This window comes from Gymnoscopelus braueri (assembly GCF_963280865.1).
Source record: "Gymnoscopelus braueri genome assembly, chromosome: 16".
NCBI lineage: Eukaryota > Metazoa > Chordata > Actinopteri > Myctophiformes > Myctophidae > Gymnoscopelus > Gymnoscopelus braueri.
In genome coordinates, this window is record NC_137616.1 from 37,916,342 (window position 1) to 37,941,815 (window position 25,474).

The 25,474-nt window shown below is 40.9% G+C and overlaps 1 protein-coding gene across 1 annotated transcript; it reads right to left on the minus strand.

Annotated features, from left to right (window-relative positions):
• Positions 1-413: 413 nt before the first annotated feature.
• opn8b (opsin 8, group member b) lies at positions 414-20,249 on the minus strand (the record flags this gene model as incomplete). The annotated part of the gene is made up of 4 exons (XM_080452808.1): positions 414-764; positions 1,265-1,590; positions 3,045-3,338; positions 20,180-20,249. 4 exons carry the CDS (start codon positions 20,247-20,249, stop codon positions 414-416), a joined length of 1,041 nt encoding a protein of 346 aa, XP_080308934.1.
• Positions 20,250-25,474: the final 5,225 nt, after the last annotated feature.

Sequence of the window (25,474 nt, forward strand, 5' to 3'; positions counted from 1 at the left end):
TCAGCCTAATTATTCAGAAAACCCCAGACCACAGAAAATCCACTGAATGTTCTAAGTTCAGTTTTTTTGGGTGTAATTGAGGTCATAAAACCCCAAATAAAACATTGAAAATAAAAAAAGTGAAAATGAATGTCATGATACCTTTAATGTTGTGTCTCCTGGTATCAAATGTGCTATACAAATAACATTTACTTAACTTATGTTTTCAGGCATTTGCTTCCAGAGCCACACTGGCCGTATGTAATCCCACCAAAGTCTGCTTTCTGTTTCTCTCTTACGTTGTCTCTGTCTTAGATTTCCTGTTGTCTGCATGAATGGAAATTACTGCAGCACCCTACCCTTGTTCAATGTTCTCATTCAGAAAGAGGTGTTGATTCATTTTTAGATGGGTACGCGCTGCAATCCTTAAGCCTTTACTGAGCCACAGTCTCTTTGCTCACTTCAAAGGTTGAATGAACTTCATTAGGCCTGGCTACCTTGGCCTTCTTCTCATTGGTCACCATGTAAATACCCTCATCTGTGATGTTGTGGCATGCGTTTGATCCTCCACATATCCAGCCTAGCTTCTTCACCTCGCCTTTGAATGTCTTGCTGAAGGCGTAGTAGATGAACGGATTGTACATAGTGGATGTCTTGGCAAACATGCAGGGCAGTAGGCTGACCTCAGGGGGGATGGAGGCACTGTCTCTGAAGATGGACCACAGACTCACAATACCATAAGGCGCCCAGCAGCCGATGAAGCCCACACTGATCAGAAAGGCGATCTGCAACAAACCAAACAAATTTGGTCGGTGAAAACACATTGAATCTTATGAAAACCGTTGCCTGGGCTCAGGCTGCTTTAAACACTGCAGAATCATGTTGCGAGCTCCTGCTATGTTCCTGATAGCCTGTGAAGAAGAGCTGTGTTTAACCATCAATGCAACCTTCAGTAACAGAGCTATCTATTATTTTTCTGACTGGTGTGATTTTAAATGTGATTCAAGACGAGGTAATCTGCATGTTACATTCACTGTCAAATGTGTATAACACATTTTTGTTGCTACAGTGTTTCTTTTATAGATATACGAATGTGTGCGGTTTTATAGTGACTGATCAGACATTAGAAACGGGCAATAATTTAAAATAAATAAAGGATTAACAATAAAGATGTTTTTCGTGCATCTTTTAAGGCTCTGAAACCATGTCCAAACAATTGCGACGTTGTCAAAAAATAAGCAAATCCCCTAAACTGGTGAGTGGAAGGGATAGTAAAGCCACTTACTATCAGCAGCCGGCGATGCATCCTGACGACATTAGGTATCTGGTTACTGTTGAGTGTTTTCTTGTATACGTAGAAGAGCTTCAGGACAATGCCAAGGTAGCAGAAGATGATGATTGTCGAGGGCATGACCAGGTTGAAGGAGAACATGGAGATGACAAAGGAGAAGCCTTCGTTCTTCATTTGTCCCCAGGCCAGCGAGCAGGACAGGCCAAAGGGCTCAGGCCCGTATCGGCCCCAGCCCAGTATAGGGCACAGGGCCCAGAGAAGAGCGTATAGCCACGTCCACGCGCACAGGAGCTTCACCTTTCTGCGGCTGATCTTCTCATCTACCACAGAGGTGAGAGAGAGGTTCAGATTCATGTCATGTCATATTTAAACCTGGTAATAGATCATTCAACATGCAAATCCCCGGGCAATCCAATTTTTTCCCCCCTGTCCTTTATTCGTATAATCCCTTTGCGTTGCTACCTGTTTTCTCATTATAATTAGTATTATTCTCATTTTATTCTTAGTTGTCTCTCTTTTTCTGTATCTGTCCTGTATTTCATACTGCCATGACAACTGCATTTCCCCTGTGGGATCAATAAAGGTCTAAATGTTGAAATAATACTGATGTCATTGAAAGTATTGTATTCCATTTCAACATGTAGTACAGATGGTTGTTAACTTCTGGATGTTTAGCTAATGCTCTTATCCAGAGCACCTTATAGTACAGTCATGACGAGAACAGAACAACCTTAACTCCAAAATTGCTTGCGTTAGGCTCTAAGCAGACAATATTAAGGAGGGAATTATCAGAAAACAACATACAGGTATAAGATATTTAAACATGTGCTCATTTCTTTTTCATTAAACAACTACTTGTCAATCTTGATTAACTAAACTTGCAATTCAAAATCATACCAACTAATAGCCATAGGCTATTTCCTTGATTGTGTGTTTATAGAGTGCACACAGCTTTAATCCTAGCCAATATAGTATTTTTTCAAAGCAATACAGCAAGTATCCTTGAGGCACAGAGATGCTTGATATATTCTTAGTCGTCCACCAGTGTGGTATCTAAAATGGCTGGGCTACAAGCTTTACATTTACATTACATTTACATTACACCGTGAGACGTTGTCAGCTTGTATATAGGCTATTTAAGCTGTGTGACATGATGCACAACCAAGTTTATATCAGAGAGACCCAGCAGGCAGGGGTAGAACGGGGGTAGAATGATAGAATGAATGAAATAATTTTTCTTCACATTTTCCAGTGTTTAGAAATATAGTTTATCCATTTACTGAGGTGAACGAGCCATGACATTCTGACCCTGATATGAACCTGAACAGCATTTGAAAGAGAGATGAATGAATAAATAAATAAATATGTTTCTTCAATAAATCTACCTGTCCTACGAATCAGCGCTCCAGATGAAGTCTCTGAAGAGTCTGAACATAAAATACACATCAATATGTAACAAGAGTCTAAAAGCTCAGCTAGTGGCCCCTAGAGGCCATGCTACTCCTTACACCCAACTGGACCAAAGTGGTTTGAACCCACTGAGATTGCAATCCTAAGATCGGTAGAGCCCTAACTATGGGGATAAAAATGAAAGTATCTTGTTTGGGACCAAAGTGTTGGAAAGACAAACCAAGCAACCAGCCAGCCGGCCAACATTTCCATCCTTAGAACACCACTAGCAGCCAACCTCAACCTCGCATTTGCACAAAGTCAAGCATCCGACTTATGTGGGCATGAGAGAAACCCAAGCCTCTTCCCACAGAGAAATACTTACTGGGAGACTGCAGGCTGAGGGACACGATGAAGCGCACTATGGCTATGATTGTAAGGTTCATTATGCTGGCCACGCCGAAGAAAAATCCCACAAGGCCGTAGTAGAGGCAGGTGGCGTCTCCCCCGAGCCAGCGGTGGCTCCAAGCAGATGCTACAGCCATAGGGTACATAAAGACAGCTGCTCCCAGGTCCGTCAATGCCAGATTCACGCTCAGCAGCTCCGGGGGCTTCATGCTCGATGACCTCTTGAAAGCCATGATGAGGACTAGCAGGTTCCCCACAATGGAGAACACAGCTGAGGTAAAGGGCAGAGAGGAGAGAGGAGTTATGACACATCATTGCTCTAGTAAAAACAGCTCCATTGTCTGTCTGTCAAATATAAATTAATGAAACCAGAGATGACACTTCTTATTGAAAAAAAATATGAAAGGGTTTATTCCGAGAAAAAAAAGCATCGGAAATAAGATATTCTTATTTTTTTAATAAGAAGTTTCATCTCTTTAGGTTTAATTACTTTATATTTGACAGACAGACAATGGAGCTGTTTTTACTAGAGAATTTAAAGCTATCAATTATTATCACCTCTGTACAGAAACAATGCATTTTCTTTGTTGTATAAGGCGGGCGACAATAATAGTGCTGTACTATACATTTACTCAAATGCTGTACTTACAGTAAGTACAATTTTGAGGTACATTTACTTTACTTGAGCATTTACAATTCTCAATAAGTTATGCTTCCACTACACTACATCTCAGAGGCAAATATTCTTACTCCACTGGAAACATTTGACAAACTTTAGTTACTTGACTGATTTAGATTACTTGAAAATAGCCGATCTACAAGCTCCCAGAGCTTCACATCCTTTTTTGAAAAAGTTTGATAAATGTCAATTTTTTTACTACTTTTACTTGGGTACTTTAAGTATATTTTGATGCCAATACTTTTGCACTTTTACTCAAGTAAAACATTTGAATAGAGGACTTTTACTTAATAATTTCTACATTGTGGTATTGCTACATTTACTTAAGTAAAGTAGTATCAGAGTACTTCTTTCATCACCGGTGCCTATGTCTCTCTTTTTCTCATTTCACTCCCCCACGGCCACATCAAGGATGCACGTCTCGTAACCACTGGCAACCAGAACACCGTACATTCTTTTTCCCATCCCGTGCACGTAAGAGCACGTGTGTGGATGCTGTCAGGTGTGACAAAGACAGGGCCATGGGTTCCTTTGTTTGCTCATCACACAAACAGCTCCAGCAACCCCCCCGACCCTCCCTCTTGTCAACACAGTACGGATTTACTGCACATACAACAGATTAGGGGAACAATAAACCCGGCAAATTGCGATGGGACTTCCCTCCTCACAGAGGTGAAATGATGCCACGAGATAATTCCCCCCACATGTCCCCCCAACAGTTTGACCAACAAGGCTTTTAATTATAAATGAAAGAAAAAATGTGTATCTGAGAAACGGAACAGAAGTTCATATGGTTTGAAATGTTTAACGTTGAACTCAGAACATACAGTAAGCCTATGTGCGAACTTGATAACACCCAATGAATGGTCTGATAAATCGCGGGTAGGTCAGTATGTCGCCTATTTCGCCCATTCAATGGTCTAATAAAAGGTGATAATGTCCCATTCAATGCATTGATAGAATCCGAATCAGGTGCAATGCGTGTGCTTTGTTAGTTAACTGAGCAGAGTGGTACACAGTAAAATCCTCAGTGTTCAATGGATCCATTTGTAAATGTGAAATTGTGCAAACGGGTCCATTTGGTTACATTAAGTACACTGATGTTAAGCCTGTATAATGTGACAAATAATACAAATACAAAATATATCTATATCTGCGTATAAGCACGACATAATACAATGTGATGAGTTTTGTTCACTTGTAGGTCTAATGTTTTTACTATTCTATGGAAAAAATAAAACAAAATTGACAGGATTTCGCCAGGCTGAAGGTGGTTAAATGGAAACTGAGGATTTTACCGTGTAAGACAGGGGTCTTCAGTGTTTTACAGGCCAAGGACCCCTTAGCTGAGAGAGAGATTAAGAAAATTGTAAGGGTGCAACAGAACGAATCGATTTAATCCATTATGAAAATATTGTACTGTTGAAAACCCATGGTGTATGAGAAGATGTTGGACACGGCAGCTAGCATCGTCCTTGATGTGTTCGTTCAACAGGAAGCAGCTGACAAAAGGCTTGTGTGAAACCTACAGTAAAGTCCGGGAGAGCTGATGAGTCATATATGAGGGTCGAGGTGACAGAGATGAATAGATGTACAGAAAGAACCTCTTTTCAATTCAATTCGACACTCGGGTGGTCAGTGCTAAGGTAGCTGCCCACCATCACGGGAGTACCTGGAGTACATCCGGCTTTGTCGAGTGTCTATATACGAACACAAATGGCCCATGTACGGGGGAGGGAAGCCAGGCGGGGGGGGGGGGGGAGTGCGTGCGTGTGTATACGGTATATATACAGTATATATAACCTTTAAATAACCTGTAAAAAACATTGAGACAAAGTCTCTTTTGCAAGTATGCACTGGCCAAGAGGCAGGAAGGACAAAACTCCATAAAACAAACATGCTGACTACCAAACACCACTGTAGGAGTGGGAATCCCTAAAGCTTAAAATCTTAATTAGAAACTTGTCAGTGTACCAGTGACCAAATAAATACGATATAACCAAATAAAACACAACAACAAATACAATTACCGCTATAAACTTAAAGGGGTAGTTCACCCCCAAAAAAACTTTTTTTCTATTGATTACTGACCATCTGGAGCCTTGAATTCATAGATATTTTTTTGTTTTTGTCACATTCCTAAGCCAATAATTTGATTATAATAAATGTGTCCCCATTGATTCCGGTAGGAGACACAAATGCATTTGTGTCTCCTACCGGAATCAATGGGGCTAAATTTATTATAATCAAATAATAAAGGAAGGAATGCGACAAAAACAAAAAAATATCCATGAATTCAAGGCTCCATGGGGTGAGTAATCAATAGAAAAAAAGTTATTTGGGGGGTGAACTACCCCTTTAACATCAGAGCAGGTACTGCTATTCGCAAGCATCTCCATTACCAACCTTTTAAAGACGGAGTGAAATCAAAGAAGGACGTTTTTAGTTTGGAATGGAGGCTATTCCAAGCCCAGGGTCCAAAAGAAAAAAAAAAAATTTACAGGCTGCTACTCAGCCTTCAAATCTTGCGCTGATCAGAGCAGTGGTAACTGAGCTATGGCCATTTGAAGTGTTAAACATGAATGTAACACTGCTGTAGTGCCCAACTGCCCTATGTGTGCACATTTTTTTTGGTATGACTGTTCTCATGCCAGACCCCTGAACATTGTTTGTGCCAAGTTTGGTGCGGGTTGGAGCAACGATGCGCCTCGCAAGTCCTGGAAGTCCACGCTCTAGGCAATTTTAAACGGTCCAATGTTTTGCCAGTTATAATATGCAAGTCCCTTCTGTATTAAGTGGGAGGTCAGTTTATTAGACTTTAATGCATGCATGCAGCATTCCTAAGTAGTATGCATGCCTCAGATCGTTAAATTATTATGATCAAGGGGTTTGATATAATGAGCATGAGACAGAGCACTCATTTCATCTCATCACGTTACATCAACTCAAGTCAGTCACACAATTATAACAAAGACTGTATGAAATGAATGACTCCAGGTATTCTACAGTTCTTGAACCATGAAACAGGCTCTTGAGCTCATTAGATGAAACAAGCTGTGCCATCATAATATTTCTCCATGCGCTAATCCGGTTAATTTGGATGACATGTGTGATACAGAGAATCTGTGAGTCTTTTTTTATCTTTATTAACGGCAACCTCTAGGGTACTGTACAGCTGGGTACCTAAGTACATCCATCGGCAACCAAACTGGACCCGAGTAATTGGATATCCTGATGGCTCCTATAGGCTACACATTGACTGAACTCATGCCAAGCAAAATGTACTGTGTTAAAGTTATTATTTATGACATATAGCTAAGCCATTCCACACATAGCTTCTCCTCTCAGCATGACATATTTTAAACATGATCGAGTATTAAATGTAGTGCAGTGATCCTGGGTTAGGTGCCTTTGGCGGCAATCAAAGACTAATGGATATCACCCAGGGCTGGATCCCGTGTATGGCCCCCCGGGCCTGAGACCACCTCAGGGCCCCAACACACATTATTTGTATGATTTAGGTCTTAAAGGATTTACAAAACACAAAAAAATTTCAATGGGATTAGCCTCATACTAAAAATACCACTTGGCAAAGACTGCAAGGTCGACAAGTTGTTCATTTCTTGCATGCTGCTGTATAAAGACTTTGAGCCTTTTGAAGTGAGTTGCGAGCCACCTTGTTTTTTCATAATGTTCTACGGTTTGCACTTTGGCTCAGCACCAAATACCGAGCAAATACGGAGGCGTTATTTTTGTCTTTGAATTAGCCTAATACAACGCATACATACATACACACATACATACTGTACATACAGTACATACTGTACATATATGCATATACATATATATACAGTATATATCGTTGCTGTCTGGCAGAAACCAGCTAACTCCATTTTTTCTACTTTTTCATTTTTTTTCCATAAATCAGTGCTATTGAACACCCTTTACGTCTGTGTGTTGGTTTAAAAAATATTAAACCAATAAAAAGTATTAAAAAGCACTTCTGACAAAACCAGCCAACTACACCAAAGGGGGGTGGAGTTAGCTGGTTTTGCTGACTCCAGGCTCCACACCCTTTTGACCTCCAACCTTTCAGCTGTTCTTATCAAAGATTGTTAATATAGAAAGATACACATTCTCCATTGGAGCCACTAGAGGCGAAGTAGTACACAAATCCTACAAATGGTCTCCTAAGTAGGCGTGGTTGTCTTCTCCCCCGACCATCCCACCACCCTCCCCCTCCCTCTCCCTGGCTGACAACATCATGTGGATATGTTTTTGTGTATTTTCTTCATTAAAGAAAATAAATGCTTTACATGTTTGAAAGTGCACTGTTATTGGCAAAGATGATTTTAAAGAAACCCCAAAAAATCCCACCACAAACTCACACGTATTATTCAGTCTTATCTTCTGCTAGATATGCTCCTAATTCTGCTCAACATTGTAACAGGTCCTTTTATTTATAAGGTATATATTTTACCACTATAGACTAATGTGTTTAGCATGAATGTTTAGCAAAATGTCATGCCAAATCATACCCATCAACCAAGACAGTTAATAATGGAAAATGATATTATTGAGCATTGGAACACACATTTTATTTAATTTTTGAAATGTCCATAATGATTTCACGTAGGCCTACCACATTCACATATAGAATCTCAGTTTATTAGTTTTTAGAACATCTTATGGGGACAGAGCATAGAGTTCAAATCTAATATAATAATACAATATAATATAAGGGACAGACAGAGCCCTCTATGTCTCGTCCGTCAGACTGCAGATGGACTCTTCAGATATCTTCCCAGATCTCGTGAGAGTGTGTTGCTAGGATAGAGAAAGGTTGATAACAAAGTAGATTTTCTCCTAATTTGTGTCAATTAAAAAAAAGCCATTTTAGTATGAAAATCGTGCATATTTTGTGTCTTGTGACAATCGGGTCCAATATTTAGTTCAGTGACCATGGAGCTAAAGAATGGTTCAGAAGCTGTGTTCACGTTGACTCTTCCATTGGAATCAAATAGACTCGAACTTGCTTCCTGTCTCCTAAAAAGGTGTCCACCTACGTCACGCAGAAAATAGGAGAAACGGGAAGTAAACCGGAGAATGCGCCTCTTGCTATTTTCCTCTTGGTTCTTATCAATGATGAACAAAACCTCCTAACCACTTTTTGTTTTGCTTTTTTCATTCATACACACACACACACACACACACACACACACACACACACACACACACACACACACACACACACACACACACACACACACACTCTCACTCCCTGGACAACAAATCCCATGGAGCCCTTCTGACTGACTTGAATGAGCCGAGGCTTCGTTGCTCTAGGTCCTAGGTACAGTACTTGCCTACTTTGCCTGTTCATAAAATGTGCCTCCGTGGGGCGTTTTTGGTTTAGCCTCTGACATTCAGGGTCAGGCTCTGGAACAGCAGGTATAAGTCAGACCAATTATAAAGAGTGAGTGCCCCTTTCCCTTGGGCCTATGCCTGTCTCTGTCAGATACTCTGTGAGCTGATCAGTCATGGCTGGACATGATTGCATAGACACGGTTCACCACCAAAGAGAGAGCCTAGTAAGTGGCTGGGGCTCTAGAGAGTGAGTGGAGCCCAGTGAAAGTTACAGGATGACAGCCCAGGCAGCCAGGCGGCTACTTGTCTGGTGCAGCTCATTGCTGAGCGGTGGGCGCTGTTCGCTGTTCGGCGTCAAAGATAGGTAGTAGGGGCAAGGTTATAGCGTTAGCTAGGGTGGAAAGGCGAGGCTAATCTAGGAGAGTCTTTATCCACTTTCAGGCTTGGTGTGATTGGTCTCCTGTTGCTGATGGAGACAACTCACTGGGCAGACATGTTACTGATACATCAAACTGACTGAAGCCGGACCAGCGCCAAAGCTCAGACCCCGGGGGAGAGTGTCTAACCCCGCAAGAGTTGTATTTTTAAAGACATTCGTAAGAAACTGTTGCCTTTGTCTGGTAACTGTCCTATATGTATTAAGGCCAATACATGCTCCTTCAGACATCGGGGGGAAAAAAACCTCCGGTTCGGACAGACTTTCCGAACTAGTTTCGAGAGCCGGAGAGCACAAGTTCTGAGGAAAAGTTCTGAGACCGGCCATCAGAAGTTCTGAGTGACTTCAATTTGTAGTTATATCACCTCCCTCTGCGAACAAATGTTCGGACGTCGGAAGGAGCATGTATTTGGCTTTAGTATTAATGGTTTTAATACAGCCGTAGATAGCTGTAGTACCGGGGATGGGAAAACAGCTGGGAAAATAGCTACTCCTCAGGTGCCGCTGTGCATGCGTCTTTACGTGCGCGTGTGCAGTGTAGTGTTTATCCTTGCAGTGCATGTGTTGTGCCTTGAAAGGGATGTAAATCTGGTATTGGTCATGGACGTCATTAGGGGTAGGCTTCTGGTGCTACAGACCCGGATGTTCTATTGTGGGTGTCAGTCAGTAGCTCAGGAGTGTGGAGGAAGGTTCCTGGTTCAATCCCCAGCTCCCCCTGGATTTGTGTCAAAATGTCCTTGAGCAAGACACTGAACCCCTAACTGCTCACTCTGAGCAGGTTGGTTCCATGCATGGTTTCCTCTGCCATTGGTGTGTGAAAGTGTGTGTGTATGGGTGAATGAAAAATGCACATTTTAAAGCACTTTGGATAAAGGCTCTATATGGACCTAAATGGACCTACCATTTACTATGAATAGCCCTGAATCTCATGATCTCATCTGTCATTCCAATCATGCATGCGTGAAGCTCTCGGAGTAGATCTAAGACATTACTTGTGAGTCCTAAGCAGTGGCGGAATTGTGCAATTGTCAGGTGAACATCTAAAGATTTCTGGACTGGGCTAAGTCCCCAATGTCTCAAGATGCTAAAAGTGTATATAGTACTACAGTGACTTGCAGTGCCCTAAGGCAGTGGTTCCAAAACTGGGGGTCGGGACCCCCAGGGAGTCCCGAAATGATTTAAGACTTAAGACCTTTTTAATACCAAATTGGCCAAATAGTCAAATATTAAGAGAGAGGAAAACATTGTAAAAATAGCTGATCTACAAGCGGCAATACAATTCCAAGTGCTTGTCAGGGTGGGGGGTCCCCAGTTCAAATATGATTATTTTGGGGGTAGCGTCCTGAAAAGTTAAGGAACCCTTGCCCTAAGGGATTGTAACACGTGTGGGATGGTTTTAGAGGGGTTTGCCCATATACAGGTTCTTGGCCCATATGGGTGGCATTATACAAGGGATAATTGACGGGTAGCCGGTCATTATTGATAAATAAATCCCGACAGGGTGATTGCCTAATCACCCTGAAGGGATTTATTTATCAATAATGACCAGCTACTCGTCAATTATCCCACTTATTACACGGCTACTTAATCAATTTATTCATAAAATGACCTAAAATTAACAACAAATTGAAGTATTTCCTTGCTTACGGCAATGAAAGTATTCCATAAGTGTTGCGCTGGGCGGACACGGTGTTAATCAAATAGAATACATTTTTGGTTACGGCATTGTCTATTTCTCGCTTCAAATGTTTTCAAAAACATTCTTGAGAGCGATGTTTAGTTGTGAATGACATGGTATGTTTGTTTACATGGCTGTCATGTTGGATACAGCATAAAATCAAGCAGCACAGGTTGATATGAGCAGGTGCTCTGAGCCTTTGATTAGACAGCGGTCTGAGCTCATCGGTCATTATCCAGAAATAACACACCGCTGAATTCAGCAATTGACCAATCAGGATAAAGCATTTAACCAAGCCATGTAATAATAGGTTATAATCAGTCGGGGTGCATCATCACATGGTAACGCTGTCTGCCTTATGTTTTACTGTCTGTTAAAGATGATCATTTTCGGTTACCTGTGAGTTTCTGCCTCCATTATTAGTGTTCACAGCAGTAGAAATATTCAGCGGGCGGGCACTCTACATTCTCATACATGAAAAGAAGTTTATTGCAGTAGCTTATTAACACCCCCCGAGCCACAAGTAGCCCATATGCATCAGATTAAGATAGACCTTTATTGATCCCTGTAAGGGAAAATACAGTAAATCATTGTGCTCTATAATACCCTATTGTTGGTCAAATGGTTGGTCACATGGCTGGTCTTACTACGTCTTCATAGGACCACAAGTCTCCAGGACTTTTTTGTGTTATCCTCTTAGCTCAAATGTCTGACTGTACCTCGCGCTGTTTACATTTCTGTCTAATAAAGTATTCAATCAATAAATCAGTCAATCAATATACATCTTCCCTCTCACTCTTGCTGGTACCCTCCTGGCACAAATCACTCCTAAAACTTTCCTCCATCCCTGCCTGCACTCTCTTCTTCACCTCTCTTCCACACTCCCCACTACTTTGAATAGTTGACCCCAGGTATTTAAATGTATTCACCTTCGCCACCTCTACTCCTTGCATCCTCGCTGTTCCGCCGTCCTCCCTCTCGTTCACGCTTACATATAATATTCCGTCTTCCTCCTGCTGACTTTCATTTCTCTTCTCTCTAGTAGTACATGCCTCCACCTTTCCAGACTCTCTTTAAACCTGTTCCCTCCTCTCACAAAAAATCATAATGATGTCCACGCACATCATAGTCCATGGTGCCTCCTGCCTGACTTCATCAGTCAACCTGACCATTACCAATGCAAACAAACTACAGATTCAAGTACACAATACTAAGATAACTTTTTGCATGTTTTCAAATTCGATGCTTTGTGTAGTCATATTGAAAACTACTGTGAAAATGACATGAGAACATCTGCACACTGTGGGCTCCAGTTGTAGAATTTTAAGGCTCGTTTCAGGCTCTCGCCCTTCCTCAGACTGAAGTGAACACAAAGATAATATGCAAACAACATGATCGCACAATGCATTGCAGCTGTTGACATCAGACACAAGGACACATGACCAATGGCCAATCTGGTATGATTAAATACATCAATGCATACAAAAGAGGATGGAGGCCCTATAGTGCAACATGTACCATTGTATGTATGAACACCCAATATTCACATAGGTCTAAACAATTACACCATATGTACACAATGTAGGGCAAAAAAGCCCAGTACCACTTGAATACTCACAGTGTAGTTAAAATGGAAATTAAAAACGAACTCATTAAACCTTACACACCACCATCAGGCTGGTTGGCCATCATAAAGTGTGAAGCAATATAGAGGCGCCTCTCTATAAGGTGCAATTCTTTCAGGCAAGAACAACAGGAGACCCAAACTGACCAGAGACTATTTATATTTAAGCCCATGAGTGACATGGCGCTAAGAGCATATATCCAATATAATTCCCATTTTAGGCGAAGAGCATTAATATCACCGCCTCGTCGTGGAAGCTGAACATGTTCAATGCCAACATAACTGAGAGCTGAAACATGAAACAGGACTCTTCTGATCGTGATTTCTGATATTGCTTCTGTGTTCTGAAATTCTCGTTTTGAGAGCTCTAGAGGTTTTGCCCCTGTGGTATGCGAGCCCACAGGGGCATCTAAGCATGTTGACATTAAATGATCTTCCTGTGTGTGGATGATAGAATTTCTTGGTTTTACGGGTAAAATTACACTGTCTTTGCACCTGCCCAACTTTGGGTGTGGATTTGAATGTCTTTCCTCCCTGTTAATGTGAACCTATCAGTGGAAGATGCATCATTATCAGTCTTCATGAGGGGATTATTAAGGCTAGGCAATTTTTACAAGGTGATTAAAACGAATACCGACTGCACATTTCAATATTTAATCAAGTAGATGAGGACATGAGGATTGATGATGAAGCATCTTTTTATTTTCCATCACTGCTGGAGGTGAAATCATCCAGTCATGTTATGTTGGAAATTATTGTTTACGTGAGCGTATGATTCCTGAGTGAACAACTAGAAAGTCAGAATCAAAAGCCTCATCATAAAAGGAGTTTCAGTTCTCATGATTTGATGCATTATTATTTGATGAATCAAAGTCCCTGTGAAGAGTTCTGACGCAGCCTCTGTTTGATGTCACCCACTAGGGAGAAGTAACAAGTACTGTGCTTAAGTACCATTTTGAGGTCCTTTTTCTTTACTTGAGTATTTCCATTCTTCAATACCTTATACATCTACTCCACTACAGAGGCAAATATGGTACTTTTTTTAACTACAATTATTTGACACCTTTATCTTTAGCAATGTAGTTTTATTTTTGAAAAGCAGAAGTCATTAGAGAATGTGTTATGATTATGTGATATTTATTCATTATTATTATTCATTTATATACGTTTGTTTGAATGAATGGCTTATACATAATACATAGTCCAACCAAAGTGGGACTGAACATTGTGGGATCGGTCTGACGATCAATGATCTTGTGATATTATATATATATATATATATATATATATATATATATATATACACATACATATATCCTATTTGAATTATTTGTTTCATTTATTAGTGAGGCTCAATCCGGAACAGAATAAATCACATGTAGTAAAGATTGTTTTGGGGTATCCACAGGTGGTATGTAATGTAATGACTGTCATGCGAGCTGATGAAGAAGTAGTAGGGGGAAACTGGGGCAATCTCAAATTGCACCTACTGTATAAGAAATTAGATAGAACCATGAAACTCATTATGCTCATGGTCTGTAATGACCCCTTTCTGCTTGCCAAAGGACAAACTAATATATCATACGGTCATAGTTTTTCTGCAAAGACACATTTTTGAGGCATTAAAGCAAATGTTTTCATCTAGGCTACAGAACTTTCCTCATACTGTTTAAACCTTTAATGAAAAACGATTTGTCTAGTTTTTCTGTTGTGTAACATTTGATATTTTTGTCAAATGTTAGCTTTTTGCAGTTTTTAGCCAGCAGGGTTTGCTTGTGTCATGGGTGGTACGGTTGGGGGTGTTACAACTGACCCTGACACCATCAAAATGTCTCCGGCTTGGTAACAACAACATCAAAATAGATATTTTTTTCGTCCTAATAATTTAAGAAAAGTTTTGTTCAATTTAAATATTTATGAATGCTTTATTTTGTGGCACAGTCCGGTAGTTCATTTTCTGATATCTTTCTTTGTCAAATGTTAGCTACATTATTAGCCCTGAAACATGACTGTCATACCATGACAGTCATGGTGCCGAGTCCCCCTGGTCTAAAGTTGTGTTCGATTTTTTCACATTGCCATCTCTCACATAAACATAAACGTTCAGATTTAAAATATAAAGTGCTTACCACCGAGCCACGGATGTTACAAGGCGATGCGGACCGCGATGAGTACCCGTATCTCCCGTATTGTTCAACAAAAAGCATTTTAATCCCATCGCCGGCCATTTTATTTTTTTGGTTTTTTTTGTTTTGTAATGTATCAGAGTGCAATACACCTCCCAACCATTAGTGTCGCATGGTTGAAAGTATCGGAGACAATTTGGAGAAAATGGCCGGCGATGGGATTAAAATGCTTTTTATTGAACAATACGGGAGATACGGGTACTCATCGCGGTCCGCATCGCCTTGTAACATCCGTGGCTCGGTGGTAAGCACTTTATATTTGAAATCTGAACGTTTATGTTTATGTGAGAGATGGCAATGTGAAAAAATCGAACACAACTTTAGACCAGGGGGACTCGGCACCATGACGCTTGTATACAAGCGTCATGTGAACCATGGCTACTACATTATTAATAACAGGGTTGCTTGTGTCATGGGTTGTACAGTTGGGGGCAAATGTATAATTGTATAATAGATCGTTTTCAGCCATATTGACAAGCTTGCAGTGATGCAGGTGGACTGTGGTAGGGTGGCATGGATCACGGTCTATCATACAGGTAGACCGCAGTATCGAGCAAGGGGATTCCACTGGTCCCCAACGTCATTCACAGGGAGGTGGAGGGAGATCGTGAACAGCTACAAGTTCCTGGGAGTGCACCTGAACAAGAAACTGGACTGGAGTGACAACTCTGATGCCCTCTATGGCAAGGGTCGGGGTATTATTGTTCTTTCTGAGGAGGCTGAGGTCCTTCTGGATGTGTAACAGGATGCTGCAGATGTTTTATCTAATCTGTCTGTAATGGCTAGTGCCGTATTCTTTGCGATTGCTTGCTGGGGGGGTCACATTAATGTCTATCCACAAGGGAGGGTTCAAGCCCCACAGGGCATTGACCTTTTAGAAGAATCCGAGAGATTTTGGTGGGAAAATAATCTAGCCGTGGGGCCCATAACTTCAGAAAGGAAGCTTCGTTGCCTCTGTACACTGCACACAATCTCTCGTGGGGGAGCACACCAAAAATCTCTCTATACCAGATGCTCTTTCAGTGGTCTCTGGAGAACCACTGATCCGATAGATTTCTCACTCGGCATTGCACTTCTTTGGGTCCTCAGCAATACACCTGCCAAATGTGAGGTCGATGAGCGGTTTGCGATATACTATACGCGTGCTCGCTTGGAGCAGGTTGGGCCAGTTCTGGAGAACCACTTGCGCTGATCCGATCGACTTCACACTCGACACTGCTTCCTTGGGGTAATTACTCGAAGAAGTGTGAGGTCGGTTGGATGAGCGGTTCTGGAAATATGGAAAGGACAGACAGACAGACAGATTTGTGGAATTTATAGATACAGTAGGTGGCCAGTGACTTTGACCAGTTTCCCTTTCAAAACCTTTGCATCATGCGTGCCACACAAACAGAATGCGATGCGTTTTGTTGATATAACAAGTTTTTATCCAGTCATATCCACAAATCCACCATTTAACTTCCACAATCCACATTATCAAAACCATTGGTGTTGTCTGCCACATTCTGTTTGTGTGACATGCATGATGCAAGGTTTTGAAAGGGGAACTGGTCAAAGTCACTGGCCACCTACTGTATACAATTATATCATTAATTACGTTTTATTATTATTATAATGTTATTTTTATGAAACTGAAATTAATTGTTTAATGATATAACAACTACTGTATTGTTCCAACTATTGTTCAAGCTCAAGAGGTTTTTGAGTAATTAAATCCCTAGCCCGCTGCACTCAATGAAAGAGAGTGATTATCTCAGGGGCAGAAAACAGATTCGGTGACCTGGAAGACAGCCAACCAAATTATGCTGTAGTAGCCTACTTTAGCGGCAATGTTAGATAATTTATGGTTTGGCACGTTTTAAGTCAACATTGACATGGTTGAAATTGGTGGCTAGTGTGGAAAGTCTTTAATTTGACTTGACACCCAATTATTATGTTCATTTAAGTCAAATTCACATTGCAGTAGCCTAGACTTCTACTGTGATGGACATGATGTAATGCCTCATTTATAAGCTTGCAGACAAGAGCTGATTTTGAAAGTGTTGCATACCCTCACATGATGTTATGAGCCCCTCCGAAAACAAAACAAAGTTTAAAACAAGATCGATCTTAAAAACAACATCAAAAGTCAGTTGGAGGTCCTGAAGGATACAAACGCAAACTGTCTCTCCCAGGCAGTGAGCCAAAACACACACATTACTCAGACAAGCAATGTCAGATACAGAAGTCTTCTTTCAAGTGTATGTATAACAGTATTATATAGCCTACATACACTTGAAAGAAGACTTCTCTATCTGTGTCTTAGAGAAGATAGAGAAGACTATCTGGGCTCTATTCAGAGCCAGATTTGAACAAACCACTAATTAGGGATGAAGGACTAGGCAAGAGGCGTTTCCCCGCAAAATTCGGTATTCTATGGCACCCCCGTGACCCGCCAAACACCTGAGCTACCCGTTACATTATGCATAGGTGTGGTTTGGGCGTTACAATGATAAAACCAATCACCGTGCCAGAAGCCATTGCCTTTAAGAGAAGACTGCGCTAGCCGTCATCCCGATCCAATATATGCTCTAGCCTATCTACCTGTCTGCACTGTTGCCTGGTCTGATTATTATAAGCCACATTGGGCTTGTTTTCCTTCTTTTTTTTTATTTTATCCAAATACATTTTTATATTAATTTGTAGCCTATTGTGTTCACAATAAGCTTGTCATATTAGTCAGATCCGGAATAGTATATGAAAGCCATTTAAAATATGTATACTATTGGTACACACTGGCTGCTCCCAAATAATTAATTACATCATGTTGCGACAACGCTCCTACGTGGTACACAGACAAACAGTAGCACATGGGTATAATAAATTGGACAGTTTTAGGAAAGGTCTATAGCCTACAGTATGTACTCACGTTGGCTGTTATCGTTCTATTTCCACCGTTCTAATGGATTCCAGGGGTGTGTAAACATCTCTGAAGTTGCTCCATAGTTTCCTCTGAAGTGACGCAGTTAATTAAAGTTAACTTACATCCATATTGTCCCCGTTATCTTTCATCATCCACCTTTGTTCAGTAATCCCGAACAGAGCTAAACTTTAAGTTTACATCAATCAAAGCCTCTCAAATCCAGACACATTGCTGCGATGCGTATGTGCGTCGCCTATACCTACCCAAAATAACAGACATACAAGCTATCAACGGCGCTGCATCATGTCGTGTCGACAGCTACAGATCTGTTATTTTGGACAGCACAATGAGGCGCGCGCGCGCCACGGAGTAGCCTATCACTAAACCAAAAACATTACATTACGTGGTCAACAACATAGCCTACTAGACATGTAACTTGCTTGGAGCTTTTAATGCAGTGGTTCTCAACCTGTGGGTCGAGACCACAATGGAGCACCCAACGCCTGGCGAGCTTGTAGATCTGCTATTTTCACAATATTTATCTGTGGAACCGAGTCAAACAAAATGGGGGGGTCCCCAGTTCAAATATGGTTATTTTGGGGGGTCATGAACGTAGCGTTTGCATGGGAGGCGTTGTGAGCTTGTAGATCTGCTATTTTCAAATAGCTGATGTATATGTTAGAGTGCTCATGTGGCCCATAGTCGCTTGACTCGCTTCTTTTGGGCTGGTTTTCCTAGACCTGGTTGCTTGTTAGTTGTTTTTCCTCACAACACTGGCACTGATGATAACTAGACGGCAGCCGTCATAGAATCAAAATGACCCCGCTGGGAGTGGTGGTGGCGTTTGTGGTAGAGTGACCATGGGTTTGTATGAAGAGAGATAGCGCATATGCGGTAGAGTGAGCATCGGTTTATATGAAGAGAGAGAGCGCATATGCGGTAGAGTGAGCATCGGTTTATATGAAGAGAGAGAGCACATTTGCGGTAGAGTGAGCATGGGGTTGTACAAAGAGAGAGAGGCATTTGCGGTAGAGTGAGCGAGCATGGGTTTGTATAAAGAAAGAGCGCATTTCACACACAGATCATTCATATATTACCAAGATTTAATGAGAAATAAGGCTTCTTTAGAAAAATGACTGATGGGCTGGGCTGGGTCTAATTTGTCAATTATTAGTCGAGCCGGGCTGAAATATTTAGGGGATATGAAAGCTCTAGTTAGTAGTTTGAAGTGCTCATGTGGCCTTAGAGTTGCTTCTTTTTGTTTTCATAGACCTGCGACTGCGGTTGCTTATTTCTCTCCGAGGCTGGCAACACGGCTCATGGTCCAACGCACAAAGCCATTGTAGTGTCTGTGTGCACTTGACGGGTGATTTTATAAACCAGCGGGTGCTTCTAGAATCCACTATCCCCCGTCCCCAAGCCGTACCCATGTGTGTCTGTAGAATTGCAATGTGGGGGATATAGCAACAACACGCCCACGGACACACCTCCACGCGCAAATAACGGCGTCGGCATAATGGTGACGGGTAGAGCAGGTGCTAGAATAACCTATTGGGGCGGCGCAGGTCCATTATCCCGATTTAACGGGGAATTTTTGGCCTGTGAATAGAGCCCTCTGTGTCAAACACACACCTATAGGTGTGTGTTTGACAGACAGAGAGGCAGGGTGATGTAACCCAACTAAAAGGAAAACCAGTGGTGGAAAAGGTACTTACATTTTTCACTGAAGTAAAAGTATCAATACTGCAATGTAGAAATACTATAGCCTACTAATAGTAAAAGTCCGGAATTAAAAATGTACTTGAGTAAAAGTACAAAAGTATTGGTATCAAAATGTATACTTAAAGTACCAAAAGTAGAAAATACTCATTATGCAGAATGTCCCGTTTCACAAGTTTTCAAATGAAAACATTAATACAAAATAAATATATATATATATATATTTTCAAAATATTTCTTTTTTCAACTGGCCGAAATGTATATACAGCTGAATTGGTTAATGTATGTTTTGTAATAATCCAAATCTACGAAGTTTTCAAATAATTGTGGTGGAGTAAAAAGTACAATATTTGCCTCTGAGATGTAGTGGAGTATACAGTATAGAAGTAAAAGTACTGAAAATTGGAAATACTCCAGTAAAGTAAAGAAAACACCTAAAAAAGCACAGTAATTAAAAGTACAGTACTTGCGTAAATGTACTTAGTTACTCTAATAAACAAAGAACAGCCAGCCAGACTTACCTATAACTAGCAGGAAAACCCCGGTTCCAATATCAAGCGCAGGTGACAATTTGGACGCATAGATATCCATCGGAAAGGTGAAGATCACTGCTAAATTAGTCTACGGAATTATTGGAGAGATCATGCACTTTCATCAGGACTAAATCGGTATCCGCACCACCATGTGTAACCGTCCTAAGGTATCAAATCCATCTGATCCTATATGAAGAGAAACCAAACCACTGGTGGAGACGCGTAATGGACAGCTCCGATCAGAGCGCATGCAGCAGCACTGAAGCATCCTTTATGTAGCCCGGACGGACGCATCGGTTATGGAACGCAAAGGAAAGGTCCTGTTATGGAACACCAAGTGTTGCCTTGTTGATCCTCCTAGAGAAAAAGACCCGATCTGTGCTGCATGCATGGAGTGGAGACATCGGGTAGAGCAGGGGTCTTCAACGGGGGGTACGGGACCCCTAGGGGGTCCTCAGAGTTACTACAGGGGGTCCTCCAAATCTTTGTGTGGTTGCTGATTGGACCTGTTTTATTTTTATTTTTTTGCATTAACCACATGAACCCTATAATCTCTATTCCGAGGAGAACATTGGCCAGAAATAGAAGATCTACAAGCCCACAGTACATCTACAAGCTTGTAGATTGGCTAATTTCGGCAGAGGTTTCGTGTAGGGGGGAAAAAGAGCAGACCAATTACGTGCAGTCAGAGCCACAGGTCAAGTTTAAAGTATTGAGGGTTTCAGTGGTTAAATGTCTGAAAAACATGAATTTACTCAACACAGATGATAGTGCTGTCAAACAAGACAATGAAGCTATCTATGGAATCTATGAACAAGTTGAATCTGCCACATGATTTTATATAATCTGTAGTGGGGGTCCCTGCTTCATCTCTCTCTCTGCCAAGGCAAGGGCGCCTATTTTCGATGAACGTCTGCCTATTAAAACATGGTTTAAGAGTTCAAAGGATCCTCAAAGAACTTTAACAAAAAAAGGTTCTCTAGAACTAGATGAGGAACATGAAGAACCATTCCCTTGATCAAATGGTTCTTTAGTATTATGGTTCTTTGCGGAACCACATAGACCAATTATTTGTTTACCAACATTGAGACTGGATGCACAGCCTAGGTGATTGTTTCATTCAATCAATCAATTTTCAACCTGTTGTTTCTCTTGTGTGTTGGCTAGTGAGGCGCGTCCTAGCGAGACCTGACAGAATGGGTTTCAGTTGGAGCCAGTATGACGTTTCGAACAAGTGTGACGTCGTCTGTTAAGGGGTCTATAGGCTTTTAAAGAACCATTTAAGAACCATTATTTTTCTGTGTGTAGAGAGATAGCCTAGCCATGGTTCACATTACGCTCGTCTGTCACAAGCGTCATGGCGCTACTTGTTCCTGTTTTTCTTTTCTTTCTTTTTTTACATACAACCAGTAGCCTACATCTATATAAACGTTCATTTCAAATATAATGTTCTGATTAACCGGCTACGGATGTTACAAGTTAAAGCGCATGGGTCTAAGTACCCGTATCTTCCGTATTGTTCAATAAATTAAAAAAATCCGATCACCAGACATTTTATTTTTCATAATGTATCAGGGTGCAATACACCTTCCAACCGATGGGGGCGCGTAATTGAAAGTATAGGGAGAAAATTCGGAGAAAATGGCTGGCGATCGGATTAAAAAGCTTTTTATTGAACAATACGGAAGATACGGGTACTTAGACCCATGCGCTTTAATTTGTAACATCCGTGGCCGGGGGGTAAGCTTTTTATATTTGAAATGTGAACGTTTATGTAGATGTGCACTGCTGTTGTAAATGTAAAAAATTACTGTCATGTTTCAGGTGGCGCCTGCCAGAGCTGTAGGACTGATTGATTGATTGATGTAGTTTATTTAGAAAGACATGAGAATAGTACATGACAGTACATAACAGTACATGGAAGTACAAATTCACAATACAAGGTCTACTAAACTGGAACTCTCATTAAGCACTAAGCTTGTTTAAGATGAGAACCCCATTCACACAAATCATGATGTCATATAAGAGGCAGACAGATATACACACTACTATACAGAATGTCATACAATCAGCTTTCAGGTTACTGGTATGAAGAGAGAAAAAAAATATATATATATAAAAAGGAGGAAAATGAAGGAGGGGGGGGGGTAGGGGGGGGTAGACCCCCACTCACTGGACACGTTTTTATGCAAGCATGACGTTGCTGCACTTAACTCTTAATGCATTTAGCAAAACAGGTCAAACCCAGCTTTCATCTCAGAAACAAAATAGTCATGAAATCTTTGCATCTATTATATATTCCGCTATATCCTCATAGGAGTATAATATTAAAATGTGTTCATTCATCCCTTCTTTCATAAACAGAATTTCCTTTTTTCACATTTTACATGAGAAATCATTATTAAAATGCATCAAATAGTTACAAGAAAAACACATGTTTGACTAGTATTCATGATGGAATACGAAGGGATATTGATACAATTATTTATTCATCATCCACCCACTAACTTCTATCAGCCAGAGCATTTCATCCACATCACAGCATATGGTTTCTCTGGCCATGCACCTAGGGAGTAAATACTGAATGTCGGCATGTAGTAAACATGTAGTTTTTTTACCAAAAAAACGTGCTATTAATTAAAATAACAAAATAGCCAAGTGTTTATAGCTGTTAACTGTTTTGATACAGTATAGCTTGGATTTAATTTCTGATTATTATTATGCTAATGAGGAACGCTTGCATAACTGCACCATGTCATGAATTTCTGGACATCACAAACATGGACATAGACTCGATCACCTTTGACTTTCTAGGAACTCCAATAATCAAAATATATTAAAGTTAAGATTATGGCGACCACAATTTGATGAATAGGGCCCCTGAAAAGTAGGCATGGCCAAATTATATGACATCCCACAATTTATATTTTTCTAGTTTCTCACACCAGGCCTTCTCAACTTTGATTGGCTCCCATAATAATAATTGGTAATTAAAAAAAATATATATATATTGTAATGGCAGCACTCATTTGCACACCAGCATGCCACAGGTACATGTGGTCACTTTAAGAATAGTATCATTGTGATCATTGACCCGTAAAACATAGGTCTAGACACCTTATTTGTTCAGTCAAGTGCAATATTGGCTGATTTAGATTATAGTGAAAATAGATAATCGATAATGGTGGCACCAATTTGCATATAAATGGTATTTGGGACATTTTGACAACTTTTTAACATTTTGTAAAAAATAATCCCCGTCTAGAAACACTGATTAGAAGTATATTTCCGGGGGGTGCATGATACCCCCTTCTTCCCCACTCTACTGAATATGCCCCAAAAAAAATCAAAAACACTAGCAGACACTTGTTCAGTGTGAAGGTAATAAAGTGTAGCGGTCTAGTGCTGTGTCTCTGAAAATGGAGAGGTTCCTTGTTTGAGCCCCTGACCTTCTGTAGTTCCTTTTTGAGGCTAAGATACAAAAGAACAAAAAAAAAAAACTATAGGGGACATGTGAAGGAAGCGTGAAGGTCTTTTGATGCAATGCTCTAGTCCTCTGTCCTTGAGCACCGAGTGTCCTTGTATCAATACCAGGCAGCCCATAGTAACATATTCAGGCTAACTTACAAAAGAAAAAAAGCTACAGTATGTTGTGTGATGGTGTAGTGGTCTAATGCTCAGACTTTCTGCACAAACGTTCGATCCATATTGAAGGTCCGGGCAGACTGTAATTAAATGCAGGAGTACTTTGAAGGCTAACTTACAAAAGAACACTTCAGAAGTACGAAGATCTAAGAGATACCTGTTGAGGGCCCAGAGGTACTGTAACCTCGCGTGGGCAATTATTTTTTGCAATGGCAGATTCGTCTGGAACCAGGCTAGCCCAGAGGTGCCTTGGAGCATTGGTGAGGTGTGCCTGATTGGCTGTCCACACCGTCAAGGTACTGGAGGAGGACCATCGGGAGAGACCGTGTCTCTCTCCCTGTTTCCTGAGAGGTAAGGGTGCGGGGTTGTGCATGAAAAAACCTTGTCCATCTGAAATGTTACACATGCAAAATGATCCAGTTTGTTAGAATAAAGGTTGTCACACAATCACACAGTATTAATCAGGTCCATCTTCTCACGTGAAAACCTTTATTCATTGATAATTACAGAGGGAACAGAAGATCCCATTGGAAAAAGAAGATTATGACAAATTATGTAAGTCTCAAATATATTTTGAAAATATTTTGATTGTGGCAAAATAGTGACATAATAATGTTAGTGGCATAAAGGACATAACCTGTTAATAGCAATTTCATCTAAGCCCCCTGCCCTCAACGCTGATGAAATTGATGGGATTTTCAGCTCAATAGTGTTCAATAATCGTTTTAGTGGAAATAGTTGACATTTCAGAACCACCATACTGTATAAGCTTAGTGACCCGCACTAACAGAGAGACTATTACGGTAGCTGGAAATGACCTGTGTGACATAATTGGATAGATCTGATGCTGACGTTATATATATAGAGGAGAAGGTAGTGTGCAGTCCTTCTCAGAAGGACTGCAGCTTCTCTTAAAAGCCTGTGTGTGTGAATGTGTAATTCAATTACATTTTACCAAAGGTAATTAAATTCTTTGGTGTCATTGTGTAGGCCCTAAGGCAACAGGCTCCTAACTGGCAGTTGAGCCTGCAGGATAAAACAGCAGTGGCAACACAGAAATGTGTGAGAGGATTCTTTGGCATAATCACTACATTGGTAGAAAAGGGGATACAAATAATAGCTTACTCTAAATAAATAAATATAAAGAAATGGGAAAAGGATACTGCTCTGCAGACTGCATGGAACAGATTGTCTGGCAGAATGACAGGTGCGCCCTTGACTGCATGCACACTTGCTAGTCCATTAGGTACTGCAGAAGATACTGGCTACTGGTTGTCATTTGATGTGTACTGATTTATGTGAGTTTTGGACAAAATATGTAGGTGTAGAAGACAAAAAGTGAGGCCAATTTAAAAAAAATGTGTGTCTTCCTAGGTCTACGGTGAGTGTGGATGCCAAGTTTAACGCTGATCGGTCCAACTGTGTCTGAGATGAGTTGTGCACACACACACACACACACACACACACACACACACACGGACGGACGGACGGACGGACGGACGGACGGACGGACGAGGGAGCGAGGGAGCCTCCTGACCTGTCGGACTGGTGAAGATAATGAATTCACAACAGTGATCACTCCTATATTTCCAGTATTTCTGAATCCTCTAGCCTTTGTTCTTAATGCTGCAAATCCAT